This window comes from Parus major, chromosome 3 (assembly GCF_001522545.3).
Source record: "Parus major isolate Abel chromosome 3, Parus_major1.1, whole genome shotgun sequence".
NCBI lineage: Eukaryota > Metazoa > Chordata > Aves > Passeriformes > Paridae > Parus > Parus major.
This window is the reverse complement of record NC_031770.1, coordinates 89,018,682-89,035,644: the sequence shown is the minus strand read 5'-3', so window position 1 is coordinate 89,035,644 and position 16,963 is coordinate 89,018,682. Positions and strand designations below refer to the sequence as shown.

The window sequence follows — 16,963 nt, the reverse complement described above, 5'->3', positions numbered from 1 at the left end:
GTTCTTAATATCTAAACTATAATTAATGTACATGAAGAAAGCCAAACTGGGGACATGTATTTGGATCATGATCTCATCATGATCCAAATACATTAATGGAAGGGGTTACCATTCCTGTCTGCACACCAGTGCCCTTCTGAAGAGTGTTATTGTATTGAGTAAACTTCTAGTGGAACAACCTGTTAAAAAAATTGCAAAAATCATCTGTGAGATGAAACAACTTGATAGCCTGGCATTGCTTCAAAATTCAAGCAGAGTGCTTTCCTGGAAGGCTGATAGTGCTTAAAGTCAGGGCAGTGCCATGTAACTAATGACTGCAAGGAGAATGATACAAGAGCTTTATATCATGTTTAGTTACCTAATTAAAACAATTTAAATATGTACATTTCACATGATTTCTGCCTTAACAATTATTATTTGGCTTATATCTTACAGCTGTTTTTAACAGCGAAGATCAGCTAAGGGAAAAGATTCAGAGGAATGAGAGGAAAACACTATAGGAAATATTTTTCAATTATCTATTCTTAGCTATTATGAGTTACTTAGCTATTCTAGAGTAAATCCAGAGGAACACTGCTGCTTCTACTGCAGCATGTATTTACATCATGGGAAAAACCAAGAAAATGGGAAAAGAGACAGTCAGTGGAAATGGGGTGTAACATGATTGAAGAGAGGGGTCAAATTCTTTCCTGCCAAAAATGAGCAAACCTCTGTGAAAATGTCAGTGAAGCTTCACTCAGAAATGTCAGGAGAAATTTCAGCCAGAGTGGGAATTTCACAATGAATATGTTTCTGGTTTTTTGAAATAGAGCCGTATCTTTAAGCACTTTTATGATTAAATGCAAAGAATTTTCAGTGCACCATTCTATGAGACACTTTTCCTGTTTCCTTGCCCACCAGCCCCTGTGTCTGTGCTGTGTTAGAGAAGGGAACCCTGCAGCTTCCAGGCTCCTTTCCACAAATGTGGGCTGCTGTCTCCTCACTGAGTACGTCAGTGCCCTGCAGCCACAGCCCCTGCCAGGCTGATGGGGCTTCTGCCAGATGTCAGCACAGTCCTGGCTTCTCTGCCCTGATGACCAATTCTACAGCGCTGGTGTGAGCTCTGAAGATCTGCAAGGATCTCTTATAATACTTCTTGAAAACTGATTTCATGGCTGTTTTTCAAACTTCTAACTAAAGTTTGGGAACTTCCACATTCAGTTCAATTCAGAAGCATGAAATTAATTTCCTGTATTTTTAAGTTATCTTCAGCTCTATTTTGTTGTAGATGAGTCAGAGGAAAGAGTAAAAGCATCAGGCCTTATTTAGAAGGAGAAGAAATCTGAGAATTAGGAAGTTAATTGTATTCTGGCATGAATATCATTCTCATTACCTCACTGTCCAATATGGATAAACAGAAAGAATCAGAAATATGTTTACAGGTATTTCCAGGGCACTATTAATTTTGATAGATTTTGTAGGTACACAAATACATCTGAGTATATTGATCTGGCCCTTGGTTATATGTCCTGAGGTACACAATGTAGGTCCTGCTAATTAGAAACTCTTAAATTTTCACTAAATTAGCAGATTTCAAAACATGAAATGTTTCCAGGCTCAGTACTTTGCTAAAAGCTCTTTCCTTTATGTGGAATAGAATTAGCAATATATAATTCAATTTTCAGACATGTAATCAATTAGGGAGTTTTGTTTCTTGCTAAATGCAAAAATCCTTTTCACAGACAGGTTTCATGGAACCCTATGCACTTACATGTGTTTTTATCTGCAAGAATTCGTACCAAGATAACAAACCAAGAAAATTCCAAATGCACGCAAAAATTAAAAATAGAAAAAAAAAAAAGAAAAAAAAGAAACAGAAAAAATCTTTCTCAAAGTTTCACGTCCCAGTTAAACAAGTAACTGACTTGGCAGGTCCTGTCTTTGTTCTGTCCCTGCAGCACAGCCTAGGAAAGAGCACTCCCAGTGGGAGCTGTTAGTCTTGAATAATAAAACAGATAACATGCTGAGAAGGCTGAAAAGAGCCATTGCAGAGGTTAAGGGAGAAACACTAATTTTGGATAGGAATCCCAGTAGTGGATGTAAAATTTACCCAAATAAAAGGGAACACACGTTCTTGTGGCAGAACAGCTCAGCAACCAAGAAAATAACCGGGCATGAGAAGCTTTATTTTCCAATTAGATCAGTTTAGGGAGTTTGATATATGTGCTGTGTTTCTCCCCCATGTCTTGTCCAACTTTTGGTCTCTCTGAAGTCGAGTACCTCCAGGTTCAAGTCTGGACTTCTCTGTCAAAGAATTTATGGAGGCAGAGATGCCAGAAAGATCCCCCACAAAGTTTTCTCCTTACAATTTAGTCAAAGACCTTTCTCATTTTCACAAGTGTTTCTGCTCATAAGTCAGATTTAAACCCAGAAGAGACCAGGACAAGTTTTACAGAGAAGATCTGCTTCCATATCTCTGCTTCAATATTGTTCTCTGAGAGCTGTTCCCTAGAAAATATGTTGTTCTCACATCTCCAGCCAACATCTGGCCTGAGAACCCCTGCTACACAGATATGAACACAGTCCCAGTCTAACGCATTGCTGAACTTCCCACTGAGGAGGAGACAAATGAAAGAAAAGGGAGGGATGTAACACTGCCTTCAACTCTACCCATACAGATTTATGACCCTGTTGAAAAGGTGCTCCAAGATCTGCTGCAAGATAATCTTTGGTGGCTCCCTAGAAGTAGCTTTTAAATACAGCCACTCCCACATTGGAAAGGTGTGGTCTACATTCTGTACACAAGTAATGGTGAAAATAGAAAAATATTTTGTAAATGCAAAGTATACATCCAGGTAACCCCTAAGACTGCCTATCTTTCCTTAAAGTTATGAGCTGCATGGGCAGAGGGTATGCATCACTTGCCAAGAGTGTGCAACAGGGTTTACAGCACTGGGACACTGGAGACCTAGTTGTCTTCCCTGTACTGCCTCTCATCTTCTCTCCTCTTTGTCAAGCCTCTCCACTTTCCTGTACATGTAAATTTAGCAATACTAATAACACATATTTCTATTGCAGAGCATTAACATCTGCTAAAGCCATGAAAATTTTCATTCATATTATTAAGAATAATCGGCGGTGCCTATTGGAAGCAAAAATGTAGAGGAAGAGAACAGAAAGCATTGAGCTGGAAATATAGCAGTTGGGAGAAGTGTCTGTGTCATGTGTTGTAAATGTGGAGAGCAGAATACAAAAGGCCCATTTAATTCGCAAGAGATTCACGACCCCTCATGTACCACATTTGATGCTGATTTATTTGAATTAAGATGGCAAGAAAACCTCCTCTCACTGTTTTTTGTTGCATTTTTAATTTAGTTTTCTTTTGTTTTTAATCAAGCTCTTGCTCAATTGCTGTGAGTAAGAATTCAGTAACACATTGTAAATCACATTTTGCAAGTTCTGTGACTTCAGATGAGATAGTAAAAGATAATGTTGTATAATTCACATGTGGCTTTGTCATTCAGGCACCACATGTCAGATTCTCCCTTTGCACAGCTGAATGTGTGAGTAAAACAGCAGAGGAGACTGGAAGTAACATAATTTTAAGGTCCTGGTAATTAGAATGCTTTGGTTATTGCCGAAACACTTCAGTCTTATGAGTACAAGCCTAAGTCATTTTTTTAACAATCTTTGAGTAAAATTCAATTTATCATGAAACTTTTCCAAAAGAGGAATTGACAAAAAAGCCCAAAAAACAACCAACCAAAACAAAACAGATGAAGCACATAGTCAGCAGTCAAACCTTTCCCAGTAAATGGTAGAGAAAATTATATTCCAAAGCAAAAGTGTGACATCCCAGCACAATAACAGAAGGTTCCTCAAAGCTTCACATGCAAAATAAACATCTGAGTTAAACTCTTTCAACAAAGTAATGTTATTTTTAAGGTGTCAGGGATTGTCACTGGCTACAGTTGCACGAACAAGGTCGAAACAGTCACTGTCCTAAACCTACTCTGTAGTCTTTGGAGAGAAATAGGTGAATTGCAATCCAAAAAAGCAACGTTTCTATGTGGTCCCTAAGAGAGTCGCAGTTAAGGTGTCTACAGCATAGGTGTAACTCACACTACTCATGGATCTGCTATTTACCAAAAATGAGGCTCCAAATGGCCTGACAATTGACTCACATCATAATGTAAAGTCTAAGTACTGTTTTATAGTTTTATAAATCCCAGTATGCAAAACAAACATCTGTGCTCTCATGTGCAGCAAGGAAAGGCCTGGCTTCTTGTTCCTAAAGACACCCAAAATCCTCATGTGGCTTCATTCTCACTACCTACCTAATCACTCACACAAATGGATATTCACCTAAACAGCCTACTGCAGAAGGAGGAGTCATGGCATTGTTGAGGACATGCCAGTCTGAATGGCCTTTCAGACAGATGCGCAGCTGAACCAAGTATGATCATCATTTTGTTTGAAGACATGCTCACCAATGACTCTCCAAGATACCTCCAGGTGGGCTTTGCACTGATCCAATGTATTGCTATATGTTGTCAGCTACCAGACAGCTTTAGAACACTAATTCTGTGGTTTTTGGCTTTTCAGCGCTTGAGGTTCCAGTTGTTACGGATGTCAAAACATTAAACAGCTTGAAAAAGAGCAAAGCTCTTGTGTCCTAAATGATAATGGAATAGTCTTCATAACTAGAGAAATGGATATAGCTACAAATAAGGGTAAATTTTAATATAATTATGTACACATTGTATTAAATATAAGTGTGAATATATTATGCATAAATATATATTAATTAACAGGTATTTGATAGGAAGAAGAAAATGTACAAAAAGCCTTGCATTAGTTGTTACTACTGAAGAAGAAGAGCTTAACTGAATAAGTTTACATGAAAATATGCCTACATTTACTTCTCCAGAGCATGCACAAAGTTTGGTGCCAGTATCCTTTAGTGCAAACAGAGGAATGTCCAGCTATGGGTTTATTAGGAATTTTAAAAACCATTTTTACTTTCCAGTGCATTTTGAGTTGAGTATCAGAACTTGGAGGTATGATTTGAAGGTATAATTTTTATTACTAATTTTTATTAGTAGTGTAGGTGGTTCACCATCTGCTGTTTAAGAAGCAACAAAATAAAAGTGATTTTGCAAAATGTCTGTACTAAAAATGAATTATAACAAAATCTGTCCATAACCATTGATGGTCTCCTGCTCTTCCTTTTAAAAGGATTCATCAAGTAAGTGTCATTTTGTCACGTGTCTAAGAAGCAAAGCCACAGCAGAGGAAAACATTATTACACGTTTATTATGTCTCCAAATATAGAAATATATTCCAACAGCATATTTTAAAGAATAATATAACAATAATCTTCAGCTTCTTAGTCTCAAAATGGTACACCATTATTTAAAAATATATTACTTAATGTACCCAAAATTTAGGATTCATCAAATTCCATTTAGAATAAATTGAGCACAAAAAAGCATATTCACCTACCCAATTTATACAAAAAAAACAGTATTTTTTTGAAGACAACAGAGGAGTTTAACTTTTTTGAAATGATAATTCAGATACAGACCTTTTTTCCTATACATTATTGTGCATGAACTGCAACTAAATGTAGATATGTAGGTAATGCCAATATAAAATACAGATGGCAGTGTAAAATGGAACAGTTCTATTAAGGGAAAAGTGTTCCCAAGGCTGAAATCAGAACTGGTAATACTATTATTTTTTTTAATTGAATGTATGCATAGAAAGTATTTATGTATTACTCCAACAGCAAGATAAAATAAATTAGTTTCTGCAAAAATGGCAGCTGCCTATTCACATGCATACACACAGTCACACACATGCTGATTTTATCTGTTTGTAATCATCTGAGTTTTCTGAGATATTTTAAATAACCAGAGAAGTCAGAGTTTACATGAATAGACTGTCTAAGAAGAAACTTATAAATCCTATCCATTTTTTAGCAGCTCTTTGAGAATGGTTTAAAGGAAGCATTATTAATGAAGGCACTTCATGATAAAAGCGTATGTTATAATTAGCCATGTAATAGAGAGAAAAACATTTCTATTTTCCCATTTTCATAACACTGAAACAAAGGGGTGCCCAAAGACATTGAGTGTAATTAACTAAAAGTAATCCTCTATAGTGGTGATAGGAATAGTAATTTGTAATTGGTTGTGTAATTTGGACAGCCAAAGGATTTAACTTGAGGCCAAAGTCTAGTGGGACTAAAAAGTTATTTAAAGGGATTTAAGAACTATTAAAGTTACAATAATTAATGCTAACTAAAAGGAAAAGTATCCCATATTGAGTCTCATTATTTAAACCAACCCCCACCTGATAGAAAAGCAGATGGGACTGCAAGTAGGCTGCAAGTTACCCAGAATCTTCTTATGAAAGTTGTTTTTTGTCTTTTCCTGAAAACAGCCACCACCAGGGATAAGATTGTTGGTTTAAAAAGTGACAACTGCTGCACCCCCTGTGTCTTCCCTTGTGCACTCATAAAACACATCCAAAATGGGAGCTAAATAAAGCAAAGCCCTTCCATACCCTGTATTCTGCATACTTTGTGTAAATAGTAACTTGTGTATGTAATGGGAAGGCTTGTGTGGATTTTTTGTTTGATTTTTGGCTTGTTTTACACTATTATAAAAATACCTGCCAGAGCAGTGTCATAGATAATAGAGTGATATTATTTGAGGTAAGAATGCTGTCATTCAATTTGTAGTGTTAACTTGCAAAGTCATAGGCAGAGGCAAGAGTCTCTCTACACAGAATTTCTGAAGCCTGGAGTCTTCTACAAACTTTGCAGTTCACAAGCCAAAAACTAACATACTCCTCCAGTTACACTCAACTTGTTAAAGAAAATAGTTACAACAATTATGTGCAATTTTTTCACTTCTATTTTTTCATCTTAAGCACTGTTCAACATTTCACTTTTCCTAATGGAGCAAAACTTCTAAAGGAAAAAATATGTTTAGCTGAGCAGTTTTGTTTAGTTTTTTTCCCTCCTGTGCCTTTTTCTAAATAAATATCTTGCCACAGTTTTCATTGGCATAATATGAACAAATGCGTTTTAGTTCCTCTAATAATACAAAGCAGTTACAGAAGTTCTGGAGTTTCTATCTTAAAAAAAGTTTTATACAAAAACGCTTTATTTAACAATATTGAAATGAGATAAAGCAGATTTCAGTATGTCAATTGAAAAAATTAATTTGTGAACTTCTACTGCACAGTGAGGTGACCCATTAAATAAATGGTTCTGAAATTTTGCTCATACAAAAGAAACTATATACTTTTAAATAAATAAAAGCTACTATATACATTATACTGTACAATTAAACAAGAGACGACATGAAATGGAATAAATTTAGGCCTGCCTTTTCATCAGCAATGCTTGTATCTTGATTTTATTACAATTTTGAATAAAACCCTCTGCTTTAGATTATTTTTTTTTTATTTTAGTGGCAGCCACATGAACGCACCACCATATTCCTGTATTTTTTTAGAATAACATTGGAACTGTCATCAAAGTAGAGCACGGAGATTGCGTTCAGTTTTGTTGGTGCACAGCATGGCTTTGGTACATGATCGGGGAACATCAAGTGAACCTGAAAGACAGATAAATACATAGCTCATATATCAAACAGAGAGGTGCAAGGACAATGTCAGTGCAAAACATGTCTTTGCAATTCAGCAAGGGCTGTGGTCACAAATTTTCCTCGGTTAGCAACTTTAAAGTACAGCTTACCTCCAGCACATTTTTCTGATTTCAATTGCACGGGCAGAGTTATACAATAAAAGCAGATGGAGAGATAAATGAGAAGCGGCCAAGACAGGAAGTTTGCTTTCAGATGAAATTTAAAGAATTGGAGTAAGGCAGCTGCTCAGGAAAAACATTTGAACATATTGTCTGTACCATCTTTGCTGAGGGCAGGGCGTCGCATGAAGCAAAGGCTCAAGCCCCAGGTCTCACCAGGACCCCAGCATGTGCTAAAATGCTTTCCTGTGTTGGGGGCTCAGTGTGGAGGAAAATCTATGGCAGACAGCAAAGGTAGTGCAGGCAAAGCCTCATAATGAAGCTGTTTCCAGCCTATGAAATGGTAAGATGTGGGGTCTCAGAAAGTATGAGTGCATTTTAAGGTCTTATCTAGGTATCAGTGGATCCAATTCTACTTCCACTGGAATAAAACTCAGTTCTTAAGCTGGTTGCCAGCTGGACAGAATATTTGGGGCAGGGACTGAGGCACAGAAGTCTTTATGTTCACCAGGCTGAAATATATCAATGAAAGGTTAAAGAGAAAGAAAAAAGTTTTGAAAAGTGTCCCAGAACAACCAAGATCTAATGGAAATAAAATGGGGGAAATACAAGTTCTTTGTACTTGAAAGAAGATTGAATGTAATATTCTACACATGCTGAAGGCTCGGAAACTGGGGAGGCCAGAGAAGAGGGAATTGTAATAGAGAGAGAGATTATTAAGGCATGGATGAAGACTTCAGCAGTAATAGGTTTTGTTTGTATGTTAAGTCTTTGCAAATCTGTTTGAGCCATCTGTCTTGCAGTGATATAAACCCAGAGCCTTTGCCAGACAACAGAGAACAGTCTATCAGGAAACGATTTTTACATAACAGTTAACATGAGAAGGTCTTTTGAAATGAGCAATAATAAATCGTGAAGTAGCTGTTTTGTAACAGTTTAGACACATTTAAAAACTATTTAACAAATGAATAGCAAAGCACTGGAGAAAAAAGTAACTGTGCCTGACCTGGGCAGATATTTGTCCAGCTATAAATCCTTATCCCACCAGCCCCTGCCACCCCTGATGGAAGATCTGTGGCCCCGTGATCTTTCACAACCTTTTCAAATATTTTCCCCAAATTCAGTGCAAGCCAATCTGATGATCCATTGCCTTGCATGACCAGGAAGTCAATGCCACCCCTGTGCCTGTTCTGAGAGTGATGCAGGAGAGGAGAAGGAAGTTTATAGAGCCCATTAAATGCACCCTGTCTTTTATTTATATGCATCTGTATTGTCTGTTTGCCTGAGTTCAGTTGCAAAAAAAATGAGAGAGAGAGTGAGTCACTGGCCTGTATTTCTCCTATTCATTTTCCAATAGAAAAATAAAAAAGAATCAGTGAAGTTTGGAGGGGTACCAAGGAACAATCACTTCCCAACCCAAAGAACAGGCTTTTTTAGAATGGTGTAATCACTATGGCCAGGAGGTGACTGCATTTGGATTAGGGTGGAGCGTATGAATAATTGCTTCCCAAGCCATCCCCATATGCACACCTTGTGTAAATCTGTATTTTGTATAATTTAAACCAGAAAGCATCCAACTACTGTTATCTCATCTAATTTATGTACAGCTAAAATTTAATTGGCCTCATGATTTTTTGGCTGCACTGAATGCATGTACAGTACATGCAAAGGGAGACACACAATTCCAAAATGGCCATAAAAAGAGGAAAAATTAAGTATCCAATTTAAAAAAAAAAAGGACAAACTACACACATTTCTTAACAATGGGAAAAGAACCATTTTTGCACTGGAAAGACACACAAGAGAAAGTAGCACTGAGCCAACTCTTATTTAACAGTCCACAATTGCAGGAGGGAACTCTAACCTGGGGATCTCAGTGATATTGGCAATTTTCTGGACAATGTTTCCATAATACTACATTGTTGCTTTGCTGACCTACTTCTTTTCAGCTCAGGACTGCAGATATGCTTGTTCTTCATTGTCTTCTAAGAATACTGCTATATTCCTTGCCAACTGGCATTTTCTGTTCCCTTTCACCTGAACTCCTTAACACACTTGTACTTATTTTCAGCCTCTGACATTTTCCCTTCTTTTTGTAAATCTTCCTGACTGGAATTCTAATATAGAGGAATAATGTTGCATTGATGACTGGACTTTGAGAAGGTAAGCGAAAAATTGAATGGAAGGGAAAATGTCTCTCTCATGTAGAAATACTTGGCAATTTTCACAAGCAGAACTTGTTTTCTATCAGAAAGAAATAAAATTTTATTTTTGTTTGTTTGCTTGATTGGTTTTGGGTTGTTTTTTGGTGTGGAGTTTAAATTTGAGGGGGGTGTTTGAACCAGTATCCCAGGTAATAACTCCACTCATTTCTCAAGGGGGGAAGGGTTTTCAGGCCCAGATTTTAATGTGAAAATAAAACAAAAACATGATTATCCTTGGACAGACGCATCAGCATAATCTGATGGTCAGGATACCTTACCATTATCAGTTTAACTCAAACAGAACCTTATTCCATGTTTCTCTGATCTCTGTTGAGTGCCTTGAACTTTCCAGAAACTAACTGGGGATGACAACCCTTTCCTGTTCTCATTTGGTGCTGGGACTCCCTCCTTGTGTATTATCTTTCATTCCTCTCCTTCTCAATCATTCTGCTAATACCAGTGCTATTCAGAGCCAGCTCTTCAGCTGACAGGTGAAAAATCAGGTTTTGACCAGACTGACCAGACTTTGGCCTCACAGCATTAAATTTAGTCATAGTCTGAAGGTCATGATTTCTGTAGCTGAACACTGCTGGGGTAGAGGAGGCCTAGCCAGCTGCCTCATCTAAGATCATCTTTTTGGCTGCTCCAGCTGAGGCACAGGACTAACATAAGAATTAGCAGAGGCAGAAAGCTGGCTGCAAATCCCCTTTTACATGTACCAGGCAGAGCAACAGATCCAAACACACTTATTTTTAAATTGCATTTGTAAGCCAGGCATGACTGAACACAATTTCTTACATGCAAATGCATCTGTTTGCAAAGCTTCCCATTAAATTACAGTGTAAGAATCTCTGCCAACAGTTGACAACAGAGGTCCACAGAGTGGCCAAGTGTCATCATTTCTGGAAGGTATAACATGTAGATGTTAACATTGAGCTTCAATAAGCTGCAAAAACTCTTGGAAGTCAGACCAGGGGGCCCCTTTGGTTCCTGTCTACACAATTCTCCAGCAATATAACACATTCTTCTCATGTGCTATTGCATTTGAAATGGAGGGGAAACCTACCACACAGGCCACTCCGAGCAGCTCATCCTCTCTCCAACAAAATCACTAAAGCAGGTTTTGAAATGAGTTATGATTTACCCACAAATAGTCAAAATTAAGGAGTGGTAAAGAGAAGGTAGTAGAGGTAGTAGAAGTAAACAGAAGAGCAAACTGAGCAGAGACACAAGGAACTGCAACATAGGCAGCTAGTTGCAGTCAGAGGCATACCAGAGTCTGAACAATGGCATGGTTTGTTGCGTTCATGTGGGCATTGAGGGGGAAAGAACACTCTCCATCACAGTAAAACGCAGCGTAGCCCTCCGGTGCAATAATCCAGTCCTAAAACAAGAACAAATAAATCCACTCAGTATAGTTTCACACTCAGGAAATTTGTAATTATATCAAACTAAGACTTGCTCAATGACAAAATGAACTTCAGAAAGTGGCATGTGAAATGATTGGGGGTTTTATTAAAAAAAAAGTACTTGCTTTGTTCATGCAAAATTGAGATGAAAATTAATTAAACCTAAATATCTGTACTGAATACCAACTAATGAAGCTGTAAGGCAGATTAAGGATTAAAATATATTTGCAGAATGCTTTTCCTTCCAGACTAAAAATCTTGAGCCCTTCTTAGTGCAACAAAAGTAGCTAAAATGCATTCTCTTCCTTCAGCATACTCAATACTATTAACTGTATTATTGTGTGAGACTGAGCATTGCTAGTGATTACCTGTTGGCATGTCAATGAATCATATATTTTCAGTATTTCGAGCAACACAGCATGGGAAAAAGACCACAAGAAGGAAAATATTTAAAAATATTAATGGAAGCTCTGTGTTTAGTTTGCTGAGTTCCTCCTCTACCAGGTAATGAAGGTGCTGCAGGAAGGGCAGAGAGGATCATGTAGCTACTTCTTGGGATTTGTATATTTTTTTTTTGGTGTCCTATTTCACTGTGTGTTTCACTGGTCAAATATTGTACAGTGTAGCTCTGGCTTTCCAGATGAAACTTTTAATTCTTACTGTAGTCTTTGTACAAAAAAATAGATTTTCTTTTTTCTTTGACTACCGTGGCCACTATGGCCACTGACCTGAGAGCCTAGCACATCTTGGAGCATATCAGAATTTACTGATAAAAAACCAACCAACCAAACAAACAAAAAACCCTGTTGATATCTGAAAAACCCCCAGTAATCAAGAGACAATGGCTCACTTTTTCAGTGGCCTGAGTTCAATACCACAAGCATGCTCTGTGGCTCTGGACAGGATAATTATGCTTTGCAGACTTGGGAAAACAGCCTCTGCCTACTTCTTCAGGGGAAGTATCCCTCTGCTGTGGGGATAAACATACTACAAAATGTCAGGCAGGATAATGAGACCATGTGAGAATCTGAGTTAGATACATAAAGGATGAGCTGTCACTAAAGAGATAGCATAATTTTTCTCCTCATAGACTTGTTCTGCTCCTGGAGAGTTGTTTTAAAATAATTCAGAGAACTGTGAAATGCACAGACAACTATCCCTGAGTTCTGAGCTACATATGCAATAGTTATAGATTGCTGAAGGCCTTCTTGTTCTTTCTTTATAGATATTTCCTTGCTTTCTGGGAAAAAAACCATAGACTGATCTCTATTTTCTTTTCCCATATTCTCTATTTTCTTCGCCTTGCCTCTGACTTCATGACCTTTTACTGCAAGTACATTATATTTTTGTTACTGTGTGGCAGGATGAGTTTTCCTCAGAAATTATATGAAATTAGCTATGGTATCATAAAGATCACTGAGCAGTGATCCAAGATTTATTTCCCAAAGGACCCTACCCCAGTGAAATCTCTGACCTGCAGCTGACAGCACTGAACAATGGAGGCTTAAATCTGAACTAGTGAAAATTTAAAATGTTTCAGTACTTGGTGTGGGGATTTTGGTTTCATTTGCTGCATGTTCACTTCTCTCTTGAGCAGTAGTTTAAATGTATCTTTATGTGAATGAATCCAAATAATAAAGCTGCTAATGTATGCAAGATTTGTGAGAGAAGAGCTTAAAAAGGTAAAGTCATAGTGATAGAAATACTGATAAGGATTTGTTACAAAATGCATTTAAAGAATTTGTCTCTCATCATTGGAATATCAATTTCCCTAAAGAAAACAGAGTGTAAATAATAGGGGACTTGAAAATCAATTGTCAGAGTTTGAACTGTTAGGAAAGAGTAAAGAATTTATAATCTTACCTGCCATCCTAAGTCTCGGAAACTCACATAAAGTTCATGTTTCTTACAAGCTTGTTTTTGCTCACTTGTGTTATAATCTACAGGAAGTAAATAACATTAATAAATTATTTGGAAGCATTGCTAGGACTGACAAGATTTAGCTATTTTTGAGATCTTTACCAAGCTGTACAAAGGAAAGGAAAACCATACTGTCATTTATATTCCTAGGGTTAGTTGTAAAGGCAATGTAAACCTGGAAATAAAGAATCTGTACAGTCAGACTGACACAATCTCTGTACACTGGCAAAATAATGCATACAGCATTAGGGGAAACAGGTTTACTAGATGTCTATTTGCTGGCTAGCTGGGTAACACATCTGAAAATATCCACACAGGTAATCAAAGAGGACAAGTGAGAGAGCCTGATCCAAAATATGGGGAAATTGTCTGTAGGTTGGCATGGTTTAATTGCCAGGTAAAGAAAGTAGCCCAATTAAAAAGATGAATTAGCAACAATAAAAAATGTCCTGAAACAAGGGCCAAAAATCTCTTAGTTAAACACATAGTGGCACATATTATACTTCTTCATTTTTACCATATATTTTAGAAATATTCATGACTTGACAATCCTTAGTTGCTAATACTATACTAGTAGACTGACAGGTGACCTTTAAAGAACTGAAAGCTCACTGGCAGAGGTGTGTCAGGATAAAAGGACACCAAGAACCTTCTATACATGCTTTTCCAAGACAACCTTACTCCTGGAGAAATTCTAGTGCTTGTTCCTTACTGCTCCTAAGTAACAGGAAAGGATGGGAACAGGGTCATGGCTTCATCACATTAGGCCCCAAGGTTGGTTTATAGAGCTAGTCAGCTTGGACAATAGAACAGAATGTGTTCTCTGCAAGTTCACAAAGGATATGAGATCTGGGAGGAGAGCTCCATCATCCAAACTACCAATAAAAGATTGGACTGAACCAGATCCAGAAGAGACTCAACAAGGTGTCATTCAAAATACAGTGACAATTTTTTCTCTCATTGGTAACATGCTCTTTGAATAGGCTTTTTCTTTATTTTTTAAACGATCTGTGTACCTTCTTTCTATTGAATACACATAGGTCCAATATGACTCCCAAAACTGTGTCAAAAGCTGTCCACAAGTCATGATATGTCCATTTCCAATACTAAATAAGCATCAGGGATGTTACGCTAGGCTTTCTAAACTATGATGCCTCAAATCCTCAAGGTTTTTAAAGGCAAACACTGTGTTCTTTCCTGTGGTGTGTTCCTAACCCTTCAAAGACAGTCATTAAAGGATCTTCACATATAGTTGGTTATGTGTAGCCGTCTCAGATACTCTCAGTTGTCCCAGGGCATGCAGGGTCAAAATATACACCCACATCTCATGGGATATCTCTAGTTTATTGGAGTAGTAACTGGAAGCAAGGCAGGATGCCCTAAGACATCACAATTTTTTAAAAATCTATATGCCTTTAATACAACTAAAATCCCTGGCTGCTTGAGTTGTGCTTGTGCTGACTTGTCTATAATAATCTAATGGGTTTTCACACTTCAGAAATGCAGTGAAGGTAGTTGAAAGTAAAGGAATTTTAAAAAAATGGTTCACTGATCACTCTTCACAAGGATCTATACATTCATTTTCACTAATGTCAGTGGTGAATGTATAGATAATAAAATAAATTAATAAAAAATAAATAGGTGGTGAATATTGAGCTTTTCCATCTCAGGTATTAGAGGGAATTTAAAATTCATAGAATACTAGTCACTTTGCAAAAAACTGACTGAAAAATGTGGAAAAGTGCACATGAAAAAGTCAGGAAAGTCATGATATGGTTTTTAATAGCACCCAAGCAGGTAAGCAAACAAAAGATGGAGATAGTGTTGTTGCTGGCTTTCTCTGCAGTGACATTTTCATATTCAAGAACATGTGCAGAAGTTTTAGGGCCAGGAACAGTTAAAGGCAAAATCTGAATTATACATATGTAAGTCATTGCACAGATATCATCATTGTTGTGATATTCTGACTCATTTGAATATAGGTTCAAATGATGTGTGGTCACACCAGAACACCTGATAAAATGGCCAGCGTGTACAGACTGTAAGCCACCTAACCCATTCACCTACAAAGAAAGTGAGACTCAGGAATGTCTGAATTCCTTCCTTGAATTCTATCTTTCATGTAAGACAAATGTTGTATGTAATATAATGTTTTATTTAAGTATGAAATGTGACATTTAAAATAAGATCTGGTGCAAAGGATTCAATTTCACACTCTGTAACTTCAAGGCCCATATGCTTATTCTGTCAAGAATCAAAACCATAGGCTATTGTGATTGAGAAAACATTGTTCCTCAGCTATTCAGGGACTGCAGTGGGAATCTAAACCCCTACAGAAAGAGCTGTGGAGGTAGGTCAATAAAATATATATATATATAAGAAATTTCATGAGGTTGTTTGTTTTTTTTTTCCAGGGGAAATAAAGACATAAAAATGTGTTTATACATACTATTACAATATACTTTATTTTGAAGCAGTTAGTGTAACATCAACCAATAGCATACAGAAAACATGGCCTTAAGTATTGTTTTCTGGTTTTATCTCCAGAAGAACAAAAATTTTGTAACTTTGTTTTTTAGTTTCCCGGTGTAAGTCACCATTCAGTATTTAAATGTAGATATTTTCTAGTGCCCAGTTATATTGTAATTCTTTTTAGACAATGCTAGAAAATTAAAATTAAGCCAGACATTTTTTAGGGAAGCGTTATATGACATACTTTGTAAACAAGTTGCCTGGTTTTGGTTTGGTTTGGGGGCTTTAATTATTTTTTCTTCTATCTACAGTTTGACAAAAATAAAACTGGGTAAATAAAGAAGGGTTTAATCCTCTGTGCATAGCAGGCAGGTAGAGCCTGAATGCTAAGCTTTATTCTGTCTGTCTCTTTCATTGACGTCATCTTCTCTTGAATTTCTTAGCAACACAGGGATGATGACCCCAACTCTGTCAACAATTTCCCAGGTGTTATAATAATTGACACATAAGATTTTATTTTCTTCATATTGTGATAGTCTATATGGCAGAATCACAGAAAGTTGGAAGTGACCTTAAAGATAATCTACTTCCAATTCCCCTGCCAGGGGCAGGGACTCCCCTCAGTTTCCACTTGACCAGGTCACCTCCAACCTAAACCATTCTATGATCTCGTGAAACTTCATGAATAATTCAAAAAATTTCTTGTCCTTTGGAAGAGCTGATCTGCCCAGTGGAACTTTCCATTTGACATGCTGAGAACACAGTAAAGCTAATCGCTGAAATCCAAGGACTTAAAAAATAAGAAGGGAAAAAGAAGAAGGCAAAATACAAAAGGCAAAAGGCAAAAGAAAGATGACAATAGGCAAGAGCAAAGGGAAACAGGAGGGAAAAAAAGAGAAAGAAAAAAGAAAAGGGGAAAAAAGAAGGAGAAAATGAAGAAAGAGGAAGAAGGAAGTGAAGACATGATTGTGTTAAAAGTGAGACATGTATAGAGAGAAATATCAAAATCTGTCATACATGAATGACAACATACCTATCTGGGTCTGGCTACATTATCTCTGTCTAGGTAAGTGAGTATTTTTCACTGTCAGTGTCTGGCTTAGATGATGTAGATACAAGATTATGGAAGAAGCTTAGAAACAGAAGACCTAAATCACACAACTATCTTTGCCCGTCACTGTGTCAAGTGCTTGCATCAA

At 37.1% G+C, this 16,963-nt stretch overlaps 1 protein-coding gene across 2 annotated transcripts in view; it reads right to left on the bottom strand.

Moving 5' to 3' along the window:
- Window positions 1-5,275: 5,275 nt before the first annotated feature.
- Window positions 5,276-16,963, bottom strand: part of BMP5 (bone morphogenetic protein 5) — a 55,797-nt gene continuing 44,109 nt past the window's right edge. For both annotated transcript variants that reach the window (XM_015620335.2, XM_015620336.1), the window contains 3 exons: window positions 13,236-13,312; window positions 11,237-11,347; window positions 5,276-7,610 (listed from right to left, as the gene is read on the bottom strand). In XM_015620335.2, the coding sequence (XP_015475821.1) occupies window positions 7,461-7,610; window positions 11,237-11,347; window positions 13,236-13,312 (338 nt within the window). In that variant the 3' untranslated portion in view covers window positions 5,276-7,460. The remainder of the gene's footprint in view (window positions 7,611-11,236; window positions 11,348-13,235; window positions 13,313-16,963) is intronic.